The sequence below is a fragment of the Propithecus coquereli genome, unplaced genomic scaffold (assembly GCF_000956105.1).
Source record: "Propithecus coquereli isolate 6110/MARCELLA unplaced genomic scaffold, Pcoq_1.0 Scaffold134, whole genome shotgun sequence".
Lineage (NCBI taxonomy): Eukaryota > Metazoa > Chordata > Mammalia > Primates > Indriidae > Propithecus > Propithecus coquereli.
Window position 1 is genome coordinate 5,409,719 of NW_012137636.1, and position 20,102 is coordinate 5,429,820.

A 20,102-nucleotide genomic window follows, 5' to 3' on the forward strand; every position below is an offset into this window, starting at 1 on the left:
GTGGAAGGTGGCAGAGTAGGAAGCATCAGGAATCTGTCTCTCCACCTATTTTGGAATTCTAGAGCTTACTGCTGGCTTGCAACTTCCAGAAGATTTGGATGGCAAATTGTGGTTAATTCTCGTCAATTTTTGCTCTTAGCGTGGTAGCAGCTACCCATCCCCTATCCCCAGCTCTGCGGCAGGCAGCTATGCACGTTTTCCTGGAGAAGCTTGCACACAGCCTGCAGGAGCCAGCGTGGACAAAAAGGAACCAACCTACCTTCCAATTATTGAGGATCTGAGCTGTTAATGGGAAAAAAACCCTCCACATTCTATAAAATAATTTAGAGATGTTTATTCTGAGCCAAATATGTGTGACTGGGGTCCAAGGAACATGGTCTCAAGAGGTCTTGAGAAAATATGCCAGGGGCACCAGGATTACAGCTTGGTTTTATACATTCATGGAGACAGGAATTACAGGTACAACCATAAATCAATACATGGAAGGCTTACATTGGTTTGGCCTAAAAAGGTGGGGCATCTTGAAGCGAGGGCCTACAAGTCATAGGTGGGTTTAGGGATTCTTTAGTTGGGAATTGATTGAGAGAGAAGCTTTATCTAAAGACCTGGAGTCAGCTTTGCTCAGTGGCAGTATGGTAGCCGAGGAGGTTTATCCGAGGCGCTATTCTTGCTAATAGAAAGGAATGCTTGAGTTAAGATAGGAGGTCTGCTAGAATGCTTGACTCAAGATAAGGGGGTCTTCTATCTGTCATGTGATGTTGGAATCAGGTTGGAAAATAAGCCACATTATACCAAATTAATAAAAACTCATTTAATGAGATTTTATCATTTTTAGGTGTGATTCAACAGGGCTCCTAGAAAGGAATTTGAGCAAGAGGAAAAAAAGGTCAGAGTTCAGTCCTCACCGCTCAGGTGCTACTAATTCAGGTACAGACAAAGAGGCCCATAGCCATTATGTTTGCACCTCCTTCCCCGACACCACCCCCCATTTTTGCAAGTTCCTCCATCTGAAGTGACTTCCAAGAGATTGTAAGGGCTGTTGCTCCACTTTCCTCCCCATTCATTTTTCTCTTTTTCCCTTTATGGGAGTTAGACATCCGATGTCCATGGATTGGAAGACTTAATATTGTTAACATGTCAATACTACCCAAAGTGGTCTGTAGATTCAATGATATCTCTGTCAAAGTCCCAATGACATTTTAGGCAGAAATAGAAAGCTCCATCCTAAAATTCATATAGAATCTAAAGGGACTCCAAATAGCCAAAACAATCTTGAAAAATAAGAACAGTGCTAGAGGCATCACACTTTCTAATTTCCAAATGCATTACAAAGCTACAGTAATCAAAACACTATGGTACTGGCATAAAGACAGACATATAGAATAAAGGAATAGAAAAGAGAGCCCCAAAATAAACTCAGATATATGGTCAAATGATTTTTGAGCAGCATGCCAAGACCTGTCTTGCAAGGCATTTACAGGCCACTTATTGGCTCAGCAAATTGTCACGAATTGTTGGATTGGTTCACGCACCAATTCCCTGTCAGAGGGAAACCTGATTTTGGGACACATCAGCATAACTTCATATGTCTGTTCATAGCCTTTGTGTGTCCATTTGGATTTTCTATAATAAATTTGAAAGAACTCCATATATATTTTAGCTAATGACCACACTGAATATCACATTTCAAGCAAATATTTCACTATGCTGTTATTTTTACTTCCACTGTGGGTTTTTCCATGACTTCAAAGCTAAAATAATTTTATCAGATACAGTTTCAAAATTCAACCTAGTGAACTACCTGACACTGTTGACTCCTAGCTCTACACTTTCTACCTCTGCATCTTTGGGCATGTGGCTAAAATCTCTGGGCTTCCTACTTGTCCACAAAACAATGATGGAAACACCACTTATTCAGTTTAAGATTAAACCAATTCTTATGAAGGGCTTGGCTCAATGGCACATAACAAGTGCTCAGTGTATATTTGCTTTTGTTTTCATTTCCAGCACCCAAACCTTGGTCAACACAATGTACGTTGAGTTTGTTTTAAGGATGGCTCCATGCTCTGGAAAACTGGAGAATTTATATGGACACTCTTGCTTTTTTCCAAAAATGGATGAATCCTATTACTACGTAATGAGCAGCTGCCTTGTGTCTAGTCACTGGAGACATACAAATTCGGCTGGCACAGGCTCCCTTGCATCCAGCGGAGAGGACCACGAAGGCGCAATCCCAGCCCAAAGGTGGGAGTGGTCAGGCAGGTGCCCTCCTCCGCCCCCCGCCCCGCCCCGCACACCAGGAAGCGCCCTCGGGCTCCAGCCCCAGGCCCCCTCCCAGCCTCCCGGCCGCCGCCAGGGGGCGCGCCCCAACCACCGACAGCGGTGGGCCTGGCGGCGGGACCCGGGGACTCCGAGCACCGTATTGGGGGCGGCTGCGGGGATCGGGGGACTCTCGGCCTTGGCTGTGACTGCGGCCCCAGCCGAGGCGGGCTGCGGGGCGGCGGCGGGAGGGGGCGCTGCGGGGCCGGGCGGGCGCCGCGCGGAGGAAGTGCCCTCTTGGCCGCTGCTGGAGCCGCGCCGCAGGGGCCGCTGGAGCTGCGCTGCTGGGGCAGCGATGTCGTCCCGGCCGGGGCGCGACGACTCGGGAGCTGGGGGCGCGCGGCGGCCGCGGGAGCCGCCCGAGCAGGAGCAGCAGCGGCGCCGCGAGCAGAAGCGGCGGAGGCACGATGCGCAACAGCTGCAGCAGCTCAAGCACCTGGAGTCCTTGTGAGTCGCCGCCCCGACTCGCGGCCGCGGGACGACGCGGGCCGGGGGTTGCGGGGTGGGCTGGGGGCCTGGCCGCCCGGCCCTTCGTCCGCTGGACCCCAGCAGGAGCCCGGTTCCGGCAACTGAAGTCGGCGTCGCGGGCATTGGACATCAAGCCCTTCCTCCGGGTGGAAGCTAAAGGACGCGGTCCCTCGGCGCCCTCGGAGCCGGCCTCGGCCTGGGAGGGGGCAGTGGAAGCAGGGTGCACGCGGGTGGGGGCTCGGCCGTCCCGAGGAGGGAGGCAACGGCTTTCATTTCTGGCGCAGGAACTTTGGTGTTGGGCTTTGCCACTGTTGGGAGGAGCTAAGCATTATTAGGCGCGCGACCGGTGTTTCTGGACCGACAACTAAGTTCAGCTGAGCTCGTTGGTCCCTGTCATTTCACCTTGTAGGTCAGTGGGCCCACAGTGAAATGGAGAAAGCCCTCATTCTTTTCATCCTCTGCTGTGAAAAAGGGGAGAGGAAATGAGGCCTGTATTGTTAGTGTGGCTGGAGGAGAAGAGAGAAGAGGGCGAGGGATCGGCCTAGGGGCTGTGAGGTAGAAGAGAGCGTAAACTTGTTCTCTCCGGGCCTGAGGACTTTTTACCAGGAACCGAGGGTGGAAGCTCAGAGAGGCCAAATGCAGCCCAGCATGAAGAGGAATTTAGGGCCTGCGTCAAGTACTCTTCACGGGCCAGCATGGCCTGATGTAGGCGGCCATAGCTCCGGAGGGTTCAAGGAGAGTCCAGATAACCTGGGAGAGGAGCGTGGTGTAAAGATTCAAACGTGGGGGAGGGAAAAATGGCATCCGTCTACCCTTCTAGGTTCTTTGGCCGGGCTACAAATGACATGATCATAAGATAGGTTAATCGTAGAAAAAAACATTTTAATTACATACTCATGTTCAGGAGAGCCACAAAAATAGGAAACTCATTGGAAGGCTGGTGGGTAGAGGCTTGGGGCTCACTGGGGGGTGGTGGAGACATATGGCAGGGTAAGGAGAGGAATTGTATGGTAAATAAAGTTGCTGTATCATGCAGTGTTATGCAGTTAAGTCTCTGTGGTGATAAAAGTTGTCTCCGGACAGCTCTCTTCCTGATAACAGATATCTTTCATAATGAAAATGTCCTTAATAGATGTAAATTTCTCTTTACAAAAGGGGAGTCTTACACATTATTTTAGGCAGTTGAGGAGGAGGTGAAGAAGTTTTCCTGCCTTGGCTGGTTCTCAAATTTCTTTTAGCTCAAAGTAATCAATATGCCAGGGTGGCATAATTTGGAGTGGTGTATTCTGGTCTCCTGCAGTCATTTCTTGGGGTGGTGTGCCCTGATCCCCAATACAAACCTTAGGTGGGAGGTTAAATTAGCATATTTTCCAGTTATCTGTGATTCTGTAGTTAGCCATAGAAGCTGAACTTTTGTAATTGATGATCTAGAGGAAAAAGCCGATGCAGAATTAATTAATTAATTTTATAAAATTTATAGAAGTAGAGAGTTTATTTGGGCCAAGTTTGAGGACCGAAACCTGGGAACATAGATTCAAGGTGCCCTGAATATATACTCTGATTTGCAAGCAGTTACAAAAGTGTTTTTAAAGGAAAAGGAGAGGCAGTTCCTAAATTGTTTAGCAAGAATTTACATCAAAATAACATGGCTTAGTAGTACTCCATGGTATATATACACCACATTTTCTTTATGCACTCATGAATTGATGGGCACTTAGGTTGATTCCACATCTTTGCAATTGTGGATTGTGCTGTGATAAACATTTGAGTGTAGGTGTCTTTTTGATAAAATGACTTCTTTTCCTTTGGGTAGATACCCAGTAGTGAGACTGATGGATCAAATGGTAATTTATTTATTTTTCAAAGATAGGGTTTTGCTATGTTGCCCAGGCTGGTCTTGAACTCCTGGCCTCAAGTGATCCTCCCACCTCAGCCTCTGGAGTAGCTGGGACTACAGGAACTGACAACTGCACCCAGCCCAAAGGTCTTTAAAGTCAGTTCAATAAGGAATGGATCTGGATGAAGGAAACATTAAATCATTAAGTGTTTCTATACCTTGCTGTCATTCTGAAGTATTAAAATGAGTATTTTCCTAGAAGTTTAGAGGGTTAAAGGACAGATCTGAGCCAAAACTGTTTATATCTTACTCTTTGTGAGGGAGGTACAAATCCCTTTAAGAGCCTGAAAGTTACTTTTTGAGGGTACAGATACCTGCAGAATTTCCTTCCCAGCTTGCTGCTTGTCCTAAATGCAGACTTGCATGCTCAGTATTGTTGGTTTTACTTGGGTTCAATCCCTGGATGGAAGTAAGGAAAGCCTGGCCAGCCTTTGATGGTTGCAGCTGAGCACAGGCAAGAGAAGCTTTCTGCTCTTCCCAGGTTATTCCTGGTCTGTGTAGGGGTGGGAAAAATGTCTCTCCTTCACCCTTCTACTTAATTTTTCTTTGTTAGATAGTTTATTAGCAAAGCCATCCTTTCATAAGTAACTTGCCTTAAACACGTATTAGTGAGACTGAATCAGAATTCAAACCAAAAGTCTTTTCCTTCAAAGACCATGAAGTTTCTACTCTGCCTTGCTTTACCTCTACAGGATTCACAGTCATACTGATTTAGAACCTGAGAACATTCTTGCTAGAATTTGGAGTGCTACCGTAAGAGCGCAAAACATCTCTTTTTATCAGGATAGTTATAAAGAGTTACATGGGCACTTCTGAGGACAGTTTTAATTCTATGCTTTTTTTAATGGAAGTGGGAATGTTTTTATGCTCTTAGTTCTCCCTTCTGGTGCCCGGCATAATAATTGTTGACTGGTTACTTGTGCAAGGAGTAAATTTTTAAGCTGAACCTTTGATATTGCCTGCAGGTTAAGTTTAGTTTTGCCTGTTGTACTTGCTCCTTTTTTGTAGATGGAGATACCAAGTTCATTAGGGGTAGAATGGGGATTTTATTCCTGAAACAACTGCAGAAGTAACATTGCATATTTAAAACCAAAACACAGAGATGAGCTCCTAATAGTGCATTTTTGGCTCCATTTTTCTTTCTTAGTGCCAAGTTACTCTTGATTTTTTTACTGGTGGTGGGTCTTGCCTTGTGATCGTTGGCTGTTGACTGTTCAAGGTGCTGGTTGCTGAAGATTGGGGTGCCTTTGGCAATTTCTTAAAATAAGGCAACAGTGAAGTTTGCCACATCACTTGTCTGCCTTCACAAAAGATTTCTCTGTGGCATGTGATGCTGTTTGATAGCATGTTACCTGTGGTAGAACTTCTTTCAAACTTGGAGTCAATCCCCTCCAACCCTGCTGCTGCCTTATCGACTAAGTTTATGGAATATTTAATCTTTTAAATCCTTTGTTGAAGAGACCTGAGATGTTCAGTTGCCCTTTACATTTTTTTTTTTTTTTTTTTTTAGTCCATTAGGCTTTCACAATTAAAAGCCAAACACCCACGCTGTGTTTGATAGTAGTGTGCTGATACTTAAACATGAGCATCTGGTGCTGATTTTCCAAACATGGAACCCAGCAGCCTTTTTGGGCCACTTTGGCAGAGTGGTAGAAAGTGAAAATAAACTGAGAGCACAGGCCTGATTTGTATCCTCAAACCCTGGGGGTCTGAGAGCTCTGTTGCTGAGAGGAAGGAAGGCTCCCATGTTCTTTTCCTGCAAGGAACTAGCAGCTCTCACTACTGAATGCGCCATGGACTGGGCACCCAAGGATCCTGTCCCCCCACCCCAGCTCCCTGGCCTGGTGTGGGTCAGCTCAGGTCTGGAGGGTGGTCACAGCAGCGACAGGGCAATGGGAGGATCTGGAGCGGGAGGTGCAGGCCCATGATTGTGGGCCCTCTGGGACAGGCCCTTTCCTCTCACCCTGCTCATCCTCCCCTGAGTTCCCCTGACCATGTTGGAACAGAGCACACCCCCTCCCCCCGGAGCCTGTTCAGTGTTGAGTAAGGGGACGTTAAGCTAGATCAATAATCTGACATAACCACGATGACATTTTGGAACCAGACTAGTCTATGGGTCTTCTTACCTTACATTCTCTGGCAATCTCTCACTTTCCCTTTTCCCCAAAATAAAATCATTGTGCTGAGACAATATGTTAGCTATTATTTTAATGAATTAAGTTGTAGATCTCTGCAGGTTGTGGTAAAGTATCAGTTTATTTATATGGGATCCTCAGTGCTGTGCATATTCTATTAACTGTTTTAGATATAATGCAGTGTGTTATGTTCCCATTAACATGGTTGATCAAGTCTTATTTTCTGTTTTCTAGTTATGAAAAACCTCCTCCTGGGCTTATCAAGGTTAGTGTGAAGTTTGTACTCTTGGTTATTCCAGAGACATACTTGTAGACTCAGTAACTTGTTATGAAAAATGGTTGCATAAGGTTTAAATCTCCTTGCATGAAAACCCTGTTTCTCCCCTGCAGATGCCAGATGGGTCATAATTTTTGGCTTTGACGCAAGCCTGTGCCTTTGTGGAAATTTCATTGCCTGGGTTTCCCTTCCCCAAGAAAGCAATGCAGGCTGAGTGTGTTCCTCGGCTGTGGCTCCCCTCCTCTCTCGCTGGTGATGGCATCTTCTCTAAGCTCTGCTGCCCCATTTTCCTTGTCTGCCTCACCTGGCTCAGCCCTCGAGACACCCTCTGCTGGTTTCTTAAGTATCAGCAGCTCAGACAACAGTAAACTCTGAGGGGACCTGAGAGCTCATCCAGTTTAGCCTTCCTGTCCACGGTGGCTGGGTGTTTCTGCACAAGGGAGTCAGAGTGGCAGGCAAAGGCCAAGAAAACTTGTGTTTGGTAACTTTCAATGAAAAATAAATGATTCTTAACAAATATTTTATTGTAAATTTAATATTCATGGAAATCTTTTAAAAATTCAGAAAGTTTAAAAAATGCATTAATTGTAAATGTAGTTATTCAGTGGTGGAAAGGCACGTCGGAGATAAAAAAAGGGGGGGAACAAAAAAAAAGACTGTGGCCTTCAAGGTATAATAAACCACTGTATTATAACATGCCATCTTTATTATTCCAGAAACTTTGTTTACTTTAACTCTTACATCTTGCCTCATTTTTTGTTTCGAGGCAGTGAAACTTTTTTTTAATCTCAGGATCTAATTTACATCAAAATTTGGAGCTTACCAATCATTTTGGTATGAAGGACAGATTTCTTTTCTGCTTCACCAGTAATTTTTCTCCAAGAACAGCTATGTCGTTTCTGTGGTACATTTATTTCCTGCTTTTTCGATCAGGTATAACTTGTCTTTCTTTCTAGTTCTTGAGGGGGTCATTAAGGATGACGTTAGGACCCGCAGCCCATGAGAGAGCCAGGTGACGGTGGGCTCCAAAGCAGGCAGGAGAGAATTCCAATGCTCTTTTGCCATGTCGTTTACACCTTGTTTCCTTTGTTCAGGAAGATGAGACGAAGCCAGAAGACTGTATACCAGATGTACCAGGCAATGAACATGCCAGGGAATTTCTGGCTCACGCGCCAACTAAAGGACTTTGGATGCCACTGGGGAAAGAAGTCAAAGTTATGCAGTGTGAGTGTGGGAAAGTTTCCCAATCCATGCGAGTTACATACCGCGGTCTACAAAGTGTGTTTACTTCTTTTACTTAACTTGTTCTCACCACAGTCCTCCTAAAGTCATGGCATGGCCTCCTTTTTCTAGACAACGAAGCAGGCTTGCTCATGTCAGTTAGAGGCCAAGGGAAGAGGTAGAGCAAAGCTTTGACGCCAGGGCCTCTGATTCCAAGTCCACGGTCTTTCCTCAGGACAGTGACTGCCGTGGGAGTACGCTCTTCAGTGATACCCTGTAACGAAACGGACATCCTGTGTAGAAACGCCGTGGGAGTGAGGGATGCACTGGAGGGCAGGTCTCTCCGCCGGTCACCTTTTGTCAGTGGTGTAAGCGCTATAACCTGACAGAAGCCACCCCAGGGGATGGGTCTGCACGGGTTGGGCTCTCTTTGCATGTCCTCTGCCCCACCAGAGCGGTAACACCTTCAAGAGTATAACCAAGGCCGGGCGCGGTGGCTCACGCCTGTAATCCTAGCACTCTGGGAGGCCGAGGCGGGTGGATTGTTTGAGCTCAGGAGTTCGAAACCAGCCTGAGCAAGAGCGAGACCCCGTCTCTACCAAAAATAGAAAGAAATTAATTGGACAGCTAAAAATATATAGAAAAAATTAGCCGGGCATGGTGGCGCATGCCTATAGTCCCAGCTACTTGAGAGGCTGAGGCAGAAGGATTGCTTGAGCCTGAGGAGTTTGGGTTGCTGTGAGCTAGGCTGACACCATGGCACTCACTCTAGCCAGGGCAACAAAGTGAGACTCTGTCTCAAAAAAAAAAAAAAAAAAAAGAGTATAACCAAACACTCTTCAAAAGAGTAAAGCTCTTTTAGTTGGTTATTTTGATGTTTATCTCAACCTCATACTTGTATCACTGCTCCTTGATTTTTCAGATTTAGGCATAATTTGGTACTTCATGCAGTGGACGAGTTCTGCTCTCACCACACACCTGTGCCCTTGCTATATCTCATTTTCCCAGTAAATATATCATGATTTTACTTAGATATGTCTTTGGTATTTATTATGATTATGTTCAGAGCTAAGTCATAATCTGCATAATGCCCCCCTCCCAAAATTAATGGTGGTTCTGTTTTTGTTGTTGTTGAATTTTGTTTTATTATTATTATTGTTTTTGCTTTCCATGTGCTGATCTCTGATTCAACCTCAAATTGTTTCCAAGCTTCAGATTTAAGACCTTCAATTCAAATATTTGAGATATTCTGTCAATTACATCTTTCTGAAGATGGTGCTCCCATATATTATGGACTGAATGTTAGTTCCCCACCCCCTCAACTCCATAATTTGTATGATGAAGCCCTAATCTCTAATGTGATATTTGGAGATGGGGCCTTTGGGAGGTAATTAGGGTTAGATGAGTTCATGAGGGTGGGGCCCTCATGATATGATTAGTGCCTTTGAAAAGATGGGATACTAAAAATCTCTCTCTCTCTCCCCTGCCGCCTTTTCTCTTGCCCTCTCCCTCCCCCTCTTCAGAGTTGCCCCTGGACTTTAACCAACCCTCCTTATTTTAATTAACCCTTCACTTCTATTTTCAGAAGTATCTGGTGCTACCAGTTGTTTTGGAAGTTCTACAGATAGAAATCGAGTTGGTTCTCAGTTCTCACCTCTGCTGCCTTAGACTTTGGCTTTCTGTGGGTCAACTATTCGTGTAGTATTCATCTAGCTACATTGTAATGTTCCACATTTTTTTGTATTTGACTCTTTTTTGTTGGTTTTTTTTTTTTTTTTTTTGAGACAAAGTCTCACTGTGTTGCCTGGGCTAGAGTGCCATGGCGTCAGCCCAGCTCACAGCAACCTCAAACTCCTGGGCTCAAGCGATCCTCCTGCCTCAGCCTCCCAAGTAGCTGGGACTACAGGCATGCGCCACCATGCCCGGCTAATTTTTTCTATATATTTTTAGTTGTCCAATTAATTTCTTTCTAATTTTAGTAGAGACGGGGTCTCGCTCTTGTTCAGGCTGGTTTCGAACTCCTGAGCTCAAACAATCCGCCCGCCTCGGCCTCCCAGAGTGCTAGGATTACAGGCGTGAGCCACCGCGCCCGGCCTGTTGTTTTTTTTTTTAATTTTAATTTAATTATTTTTCAGACACTATGGTGATGGGCTTGAATCTTCTTTGGTTTTCCTATCCTTTTGTGTTTATGGCTTTTTAAAAAATATTTTTATTGTGGTTTATTTTGTATATCATGAAAATCATCCTGAAACAAGTACATAATGCAATGATTTTTAATAACTACTGAGTGTGTGCAATCATTGCCATAAATAAGTGTTAGAACATTTTCGTCCCCCCGTTAAGGTCCCTCACCCCATTTCTAGTTCATTTCAATTTGTAGCTCCAGGCAACCATTAATCTACTACCTTAATGAATTGGCTTTCTGGACATATCATATTCATATAAATGGATTCATATTATTTTTGTTTTCTTTCACTTGTGATCTGTCTTCTTTCATTTAGCATAATGTTTTTGAGCTCTGCCAATGGCATAATTCACTATTTCCTCCTTCTGCTTACCTTTGGTTTGGGTTATCCTTTTTACTGATTTTTAAAATGAAAGCCTAGATTATTTATTTGAGATCTTTCTTCTGTTCTAATATAGACATTTAAAGCTACAAATTTCCTTCTAAGCACCACTTTATCTGCATTGCATAGATTTTGATATGTTGTGTTTTAACTTTCATTCAGATCCAAATATTTTCTAATGTCCCCTTTGACCCACATGGATTGTTTATAAGTGTGTTGTTCAGTTTCTACTAATTTGTGGATTCCCCAAATTTCCTTCTATAGTTGCTTTGTAATTTGAGTCCATTGTGGTTCGAGGACATACTTTGTATAGTTTAAATCCTCTTAAATTTATTAATTCTTATTTCTGGATAATGTTCCATGTCAGCTTCAAAAGAATGTTTATGCTGTTGTTGGGTGGTAGAGTATTTTACAGGTTCAGTTGGTTTATATTGTTATTTAAGTCTTAAAATTTGTTGTTGGTCTCCAGTTCTTTTTTCCATTATCGAATATGGAATATTGAAATCTCTAATATTATTGTTGCATTGTTCTATTTTCCCTTTTAATTCTGTCAGTTTTTGTTTCATCTTTTTGGCACTCTTTTTTCTAGTATGTTCATGTTTATAAATGTTATATCTTCTTGATGGATTGATCCTTTTATCAATACAAAATGTCCTTCTTTATCTCTTGTAACAGTTTTTATCTTAGGGTCTATTTTGTGTTAAATTAGTGAAGCAACTGTAGCTCCCTTTTGGTTACCATTTACACTGTTTATCTCTATTCATTCTTCAACCTAACTGTGTCTTTTTTTTTTTTTTTTTTTTGAGACAGAGTCTCTCTTTGTTCCCCAGGCTAGAGTGCAGTGGTGTCATCACAGATTACTGGAACCTGAAACTCCTGGGCTCAAGCAATCCTCCTGCCTCAGCCTCCTGAGTAACTGGGTCTACATACACACACTATCACATCAAACTAATTTTTCTATTTTTTGTAGAGCTGGGGTCTTGCTTTTGCTCAGGCTGGTCTCAAACTCCTGGCCTCAAGCAATCCTCCCACCTCGGTCTCTCAGAGTGCTAGGATCACAGGCATCAGCTGCTATGCCTGGCATCTCCTTTTGTTATTGAAGGATAGTTTGCTAGCTATAAAATTCTGATTTGATAGTCTTTTTCTTTTAGCATTATAAATATATCATTCCACTGCCTTCTGCCATGTATAGTTTTTTTTCCTTTAAACCTATGCAGTAAATTTATGCCGTTAATAGTCTCTGGTGAGGAGTCTGCTCTTAATCTTATTGAGGATTGATTGTATGTCGTGAATTGTTTTCTCTTCATGCTTTCAAAATTCTCGTTATCTTTGGCTTTTAACAGTTTGCCTATGATATAGATCTCTATTAAAACTGATCCTACTTGAAGTCTGTTCAGCATCTCAGATTTATACATTGGTTTTCATCAAATTTGGGAAGTTTTGATCCATTGCCACTTCAAATATTCTTTCTATCCTTTCTGTCACTGCCCTTCTCGAACTCATTATGTGTATGCTGTTAAACTTGGAGGTATCCTCAGGTATCTGTGTGTCTAGGCATTTTTTTCATTCCTTTTTATGTTTTTCAGAGTGGATGTTTGTTGATTCTTTGTTCTGCCATTTTGAACCCACTGTTAAGACCCCCTAGTGAATTTTTCATTTCCTTTATTGTACTTTCGAAGTCCTGAATTCCTATTTGATTCTTTTTATAATGTATATTTATTTATTGATAATTTTTATTTTGTGAGACATCATTTTCATACTTTCCTTTAATTCATTAGGCATGGTTTCTTTATTTCTTTGAACTTATAACAGTTGATTTAAAGTTTTTGTCTAGTAAGTCTAACATCTGGACTTACTTTACCCTTTCTGTCTTTTGCAATTTTTTGTTGAAAACCGAATGTTTTGGATAATATAATGTGGTGACTTTGGAAATCAGATCATCAGATCATACCCTCCTACCCAGAATTTCTTGTTGTTGGTTTTTGTATCTTTTCTAACGTTCCTGGATTAATTGTGTAAATCTGTATTCCTTGTAGTGTATGGCCACTGATGTCTGTGCTCAGGTAGCTTAGTGGTCAGAAATTTCCTTAAATGTCTTGATCCAAGGAACATTCTTCCCTTTTCTAAGAGATCATATATACGTATTGGAGTATGCATTCAGCGCTCAGATGGTTTACATGTCTGCCTTTGCCTTCGCCACTTGCTTGCTGGCACAAGGCCTCAAGGTCAGCCAAAAGTTAGAGAACAGGGCCTTCTCAAGCCCTTACTGTATGTGGCACAGCCTTGCACACATATGCAGCATTCTGATGCTGAGGATTATGTCAGAACTTTTGAAAGCCCCCTTTGCATATCTTGTCCTCCAGATCTTTCTTTTAAATTTTTGGCTGGGTTCTTGTTTGCCCAACTGATAGTGAAGCCCTAGGCAGCTGTGATGTTAAACAATTGCAGGTGATTGTTTTCAGCAAATATCCTGGGGATCAGGTTTTTCCTGTAGAATGATTGTCAGGACTAGTCAAATAACAAAACCCTATATGTGTGGCTTTTCCAGGGAGCTGTGAGACAGGCAAGTAGTGACAGTGCTCTGGGGTTAGGGCTTTTTGAGTGGCTCAAAATTCAATATTCCTCCTTGGGTAGTTTCAAGCCTGCTGATGATTTCAAGACTGTTGCAGGGCTGGGGGGAGCGGGTTGAGAGTCGCTGAGCTAAAATAATCAGAAATCCCATTGTTCTTACTGAGGGTTAGTAGTTTTTCTAGAACTAATGCTCCTCAGATTGTGCCAAGCCTTTGGTTAACTTCCAAAGTTTTAAAAGAGTTGATTTGTGTAAATTTGCAACTATTTTCATTGCTTTAAGGGAGGAACAGATTTATGGAGGTTGACACTTGGCCATTCACCAGGTAGCTCCTGGCTTATTCCTTTGTAAAGGAATTGTCTTCGTTATTGTATCATTTTTATGGAATCTCAGGAAGGGAAGGAAAAAAGATGTGTATGTTTTGTCTGCCATCTTTACTCAGAAGTCTATAGGTTTTTTTTTTCTTTAAAGCTTAAAAACCACAGCTCTATTTGATGAGGTGGTTAGTTGTATTTCACTTCAAGATTTTACATTTCTTTTTATTGACTTGGAAAATAAGAGGATTTGGGTTGAGACCAGAGCCAGTTTTGCCATGAAGTTAATGAAGCTTAAGCTCAAAGGCCTGTGGGGACCCCAGCAGTGTGTTCATATGGTCATATGATATAAAATTTTCCAAGATGTTCTTGTATTTTTCTTCCTAAACAGCCTTTTCTCCCCACCCCTCCCTGTCATGTAATACAAGCTTCAAGCCCCACAAAATGTGGAACCATTCCAGATGGGAAAAAAAGACACACACTTCTACACACTTTTTAAAATTTCATCAATTCTAGAATTAGAATTAATTCAAGAATTAACTAGAAAAGTTACTTTGTTATGCCTATAAATCACCAATAAATCTCTTAAAATTGAGGTTGTCTATTAGTATTACTATGTTGGGCCTGATACCCTGCATTTCTAGCAGTCCCCCTTGTGCTGTTGGTTTTCCTGGTCCATGGACCACACTTTGAATAGCAAGGACCACCTTTCTTTTAATGGTAAGAAGATTCTGAGCAGAAATGATATCTTCCAGATTTTTTTTTTTTTTTGAGACAGAGTCTCACTCTGTTGCCCGGGTAGAGTGCCATGGCATCAGCCTAGCTCACAGCAACCTCAAACTCCTGGGCTCAAGCGATCCTTCTGCCTCAGCCTCCCGAGTAGCTGGGACTACAGGCATGCGCCACCATGCCCGGCTAATTTTTTCTATATATTTTTAGTTGTCCGATTAATTTCTTTCTATTTTTAGCAGAGACGGTGTCTCGCTCTTGCTCAGGCTGGTCTCGAACTGCTGAGCTCAAACAATCCGCCCGCCTTGGCCTCGCAGAGTGCCAGGATTGCAGGCGTGAGCCACTGCGCCTGGCCTGTCTTCCAGATATCTATACATCAATCCATATTCAATGGCATTTCACATCCCTTCAGTTTTGCCATAAAGACAGCTATCAGTTTGAAGGAGCATAGTCATTCTTCCCCATCTTTAAATGTTGGAGAACGTAAGGACAGAGACAGCTCAGAGGCAATAGAGAATCCAAAATTTTGGGGTTCTTTAATGGTTTCCTGTATCTAATCGTCAAATAAAAATAGAAAGGGGAAAACTTTCACTGCATATTTTCTGTAGTTGCCAGCATGGAGCAAAATTGGCAGAACTTACCTATAATTCCTCTTCATGCTTCCTGACCTCCTTGGTTGGAGTTGCTTCATACTGAAACACAGGGTCTCAGCGTCCCCATACAATTTCCTAATTCGCCTCACATCCACATCCTCACATCCAGCTGGTTCTGAGAGGACAAGAATAGGTGAGAGAAGTAACAAGGATCTCATCCATTCCTGCTTTGCGCACCACTTCCTTTTTCCCAGATCTCCATGCCCGATGCCAAGTCCACACCATTGAAATTCCATGAAGATGTATGTTGCCCTTTGCTGCGGTGGAACATGTGTATGCATTCTTTTGTGCATATCTCCTCCATGTTCCTCATCAAGGCCTTCAGCTATTTCTTCAACCTCTTTAAACAGGACAGTTTCCCTATTCTGCAGATAAAGTTGTACTAGGGTTCTGATTGCAGTAGCATTTTAAGAGAACTTGTGACTTTTTTTTTTCTTTTACTTAAGAGTGAGTGATCTGTACAGTGGTTCACCTAATCTGAGAAAAAAGCTATTCTAGTGACATAAATTTATAAATGACAATCAGAGACACTTGATTAATAGAAAAGATTTACTTTGAAAAACAGTGAAACACATCCAAAAAGTCATCTTTTGCAGTACTATTGTACTGGATTTCTTTAGATATAGTTGATGATGGTAAATTTATTCCTAAAGCTACAAGATTGAAGGATGCTTGGGGAAGCAATTAGTGTACCTCTGTTTTCTAAGCTCTTACATGATTCATCCATAATTGCATTTTTTTTTAGAAATGGAGTTTAATGAAGAAACACTTCAATATAATCAACTGATTCTTTACCTTGATTAGGTGAGACTGTGTTATCTTACAGAAATATTTCCTTTTTTGTTTTTTAGGTTGGCGTTGTAAACGGTATGGTCACCGAACGGGCGACAAAGAATGTCCTTTCTTTATCAAAGGCAACCAAAAATTAGAACAGTTCAGAGTAGTAAGTAAAACCCCACAATGTCAATTTATATTTATTAGGATGGTTAAAATTAATGAATCAGAAAGTCACCAATGAACTGAGTGTTCACGTAAAATCCATTACCAGGAACCTTTTGGCCACTGTCTGCTGTTAACTATACTCTATTAAATTGCATTTGTGTGACAAGTTAGGTCTTTAAGAATAAACTGTCTTCTTATTAAAGTGTTCTTTGTTTATATCTTGGAACAGTGATTCTTTTTCTAAAGGAGACCTTGTTATCTATTTAACTCCCCTTTTTGAAACTTTAAAAAGTCATGTTTCATAACTAAAATCAGGTTTTTAGTTTCCCAGTCTTTAAAGATTAGATGTCTTTCTATTATAAGCTAGAATTGTATATATTTCCTCTTTAGATGACAAACAGATCTAACATTAGAATGATCTTTGTATCGTAACTCACTTTAACAGAGTCACTTCCCAGAGGTGTTAATTCAGTCTTCTGTAACTGCTTCTGCCAAGTGAGATGTGCTGCCATGTGGATGTACTGGAGCTATCAGCATATGTTTGTCTCTTGGTATCCAGGGGGAATTGGATCCTGGACCCCCCTTGGATACCAATATCCACAGATGCTTAAGTTCCTTCCGTAAAATGGTGTAATATTTGTATATAACTTATACACATCCTCCCTTATGCTTTAAATCATCTCTAGCTTACTTATAATACCTAATACAATGTAAATAGTTGTTATACTATATTGTTTAGGAAACGATGACAAAAAAAATGTCTGAACATGTTCAATACAGACGTAACCATCCCTTTTTTCCTGAATATTTAAAATCCTTAGTTGAATCTGTGGGCATGGAACTCTTGGATACAGAGAACGAACTGCACATCAAACTGGGGTCAACAGGCATTCTCTAAACTTTTTAAGGCATTTAAGGTCTTGTGTTTTCATTTGCATAATCTGAACAAAAATTATTCTAGATGAAGCCCTTTTAGGTGAAATATCAATTTTTATAGATACTATAAACATAGCTTATTGATAAATCTAAAAAAATTAACATTTTTTTACTCAGAAATTCAACTTCCAGAGATATACTTGAAGGATTTAAGAGAACATCAATATATACACAACGGTATAAGCATAACATTCATATTTTTACTTACATGATTAGTGGAAGCTAAATGTAGGAAACAACATGATGGTCTAACATGCTAACGAATTACTATAACATAGAAACTAGACATAGGAATCATGTCTTAGAAGAATGTGTAATGTTATGGGGAAATGTTTATGAAAACATAAGTGAAAAACAGTTGTATATGTAGTATTGTAATTTTTCATAAATTGTGAATAATGACTAGAAGAAATACAGCAGATGTTAATAGTAATTAACCCCGGGTGTTGACATAATACATTTTTTTAATTTAAATTTTTTGTAATTTGGGAAATTTGGATAATAACTGTTCTTTTTTAAAAATTGAGGTAATTATTATAACATTTTCCCTACATGTATTCTCATTTTTTAAGTACTTTAAGTCACTTTAAATTACCTAACTAATACAAGAATACATTTGCCATATTAAGCAAAGTGAAATCCTCACAGTAAGGTTTTTACGACCAACTCTAATCTTGCCTCCCTCCCCAGAGTGGTGTGCAGCAAGTAGTCTGATGTGTATATTTCCAGACTTCCTTGGGGTATGCGACATGTATTTTTGAGTACTTTTAAATGGATCGTTCTTAGATATCATTTTACAACTCATTTGTTTTCCTTAATACTACCTTTTGGTCATCTATGCATCTGGAGCAAAGAATTACCTCAATATTGCTAAACTTGAGTGCTGTTTTATAGTATGACTATGCCATGGCTTATGCAATTATGTCCTCATGAAGAATATTCGGTTATTTCATGTAATTTTCTAATTATGAAATCCTTTTTGTAGCCTTAATGAGTTTCCAGTGATGTGACCTTTAAAAAGGATTAGAACATACTGAACATAAGGTTTCATCAAATAATAAAAAAAATAACTGGTTTCTGTAACATAGCGATTTAATTTTATTTAACTCTAGTGGTCCATGAAGCCTAACCGAACCTTAACCTTCTCTGACCCTTAAGGCACATGAAGATCCCATGTATGACATCATACGAGACAATAAAAGACACGAAAAGGATGTAAGGTGAGGTTGTCCTGATGATAAAAATAATCTTCTTAAAGTTTTAAATTATCTAAAGTTGGAAACAACCATTCTAATATTAGGAGAATTGTGAAATATGGGCAGGGCAGGAGTCCTGGCTGAGAGGACCCCTGTGAGGGGAATGGGCAGGCCAACCTTCTACCCAGGGTAGCTTAGGGCTGTGGGCTTGGTCCAGGCCCTAAGAACATGTCAGCAACCCACGTCATGCTGTCTGCTTGTTTGGTACAGTTGACTCTTCCATGTGATTTAGTTTATCTTCTCCAGTGTCTCTAAGTGTCTGAGCCATTGTTAATAATTATTCTTAGACATGATTAGAGAGAGGGTGAAAAAATGACAGGGTTGGTTTTTCATCAGTTATAATTGTTGAGGAAGTAGATTATCTACTATGACATTGAACAGTGGGGGAATGGTTTAGTAAAGTATGCATCTATTAGAAATTATCATTGTAAGGACTGTGGGAACATGCAGAAATGTACAGGACAAGGAAAAGAATACAAAATGGCTTGTACACTGGTTACAGTCATATGAAACAGGCATTCATGTGAACAAGAACAGGGAGAACAGATAAAAATAAGTACTGTCTTTGTGACAGGGTTATTTGTGACATTCTCCTCCACATTATTTGTGACACTCCTCCAATAATGCTTTTAAATCATATATTTATCTTAAAAACTTTTAAGTTAAAGTTAAAAATCACAGTTCTTTTGATCAATCTCGTATCTTTTAGGATACAGCAGTTAAAACAGTTACTGGAGGATTCCACCTCAGATGAAGATGGGAGCAGCTCCAGTTCCTCAGAATGTAAAGAGAAACACAAGAAAAAGAAGAAGAAAGAAAAGCATAAGAAAAGGAAGAAAGAAAAGAGAAAGAAGAAAAAACGGAAGCACAAGTCTTCCAAGTCCAATGAGAGTTCTGACTCAGAGTGACAAGGACTTGACTTGTTCAGCATTCTCTTCTCGAAAATCAAACACTGTGGCCAAAGAACAGAGGAAGGTGCAAGGGAGAGAGTAGGAGGATGGAGACGCCGAGAGAGGAGGACGTGTGGTGTCACAGCTGCGAATCCCACCCACCTGCCGTGAAAACGTGACCCTCAGGAGAGGGAGTTGTCTCTTTCCGGGACTGAGCTCTGGATAGCAGCTGACTTCAGGCCGGAAAGCTTATTCAGTGTCCGCCTCCCTGCCGGTCACGTGAGTTTCTGATTCCTTTGAAATGCCTCCTGCAGGGGGCAGGCCCAAGGGAATCTCTGAGGAAGGTCTTCCAGGCACTGCCACAGCTTGTGCCCTGCACGGTGGGGCAACTCGATTTCCATCGACTTCAGAGTGGAGTCTCTGTTGTTGAGGAGAATAAAAGCTCATTATTTATTTTTTAAATATATGTATTTATTTATTTATTTATAAATAATACATGTAATGGTCCAAATTTAAAAGGTACATCAAGTTCAATCATGAAAACTCTTCCTTCTTCCTTTCTACCTTCCCTTCTCCGATGGCTACCAGTGATACCAGTTTCTTGTGAAGTCTTCCAGAAATACTTTATATTTCATAAACAATTGTAGGACTTTTCTTACATGAATGCTATATACATTCACCCACATGCATTGTTACATTTTAAACTTAATAGTATGAAACATACCAATCGTTGGTATCTGAGGGACATTGGTTCCAGGACCACTTGGTCTGCCCCCCGCAGATACCAAAATACACGGGTGCTGAAGTCCCTTATATAAAATGGCGTAGTATTTACTTATATTCCTCACACATCCTCCCATATACTTTAAATCATCTCTAGATTACTTACAATACCTAATACAATGAAAATAGTTGTTATACTGTATTGT

The 20,102-nt window shown here is 41.2% G+C and overlaps 1 protein-coding gene across 1 annotated transcript; it reads left to right on the top strand.

Annotated features, from left to right (window-relative positions):
* The first annotated feature begins 2,541 nt into the window (after positions 1-2,541).
* RP9 (retinitis pigmentosa 9 (autosomal dominant)) lies at positions 2,542-19,635 on the top strand. Its single transcript, XM_012638778.1, has 6 exons — positions 2,542-2,766; positions 7,054-7,084; positions 8,191-8,320; positions 16,001-16,092; positions 18,186-18,247; positions 18,993-19,635. Exons 1-6 carry the CDS (start codon positions 2,615-2,617, stop codon positions 19,189-19,191), a joined length of 666 nt encoding a protein of 221 aa, XP_012494232.1. The 5' UTR covers positions 2,542-2,614; the 3' UTR covers positions 19,192-19,635.
* The last annotated feature ends 467 nt before the right edge of the window (positions 19,636-20,102 follow it).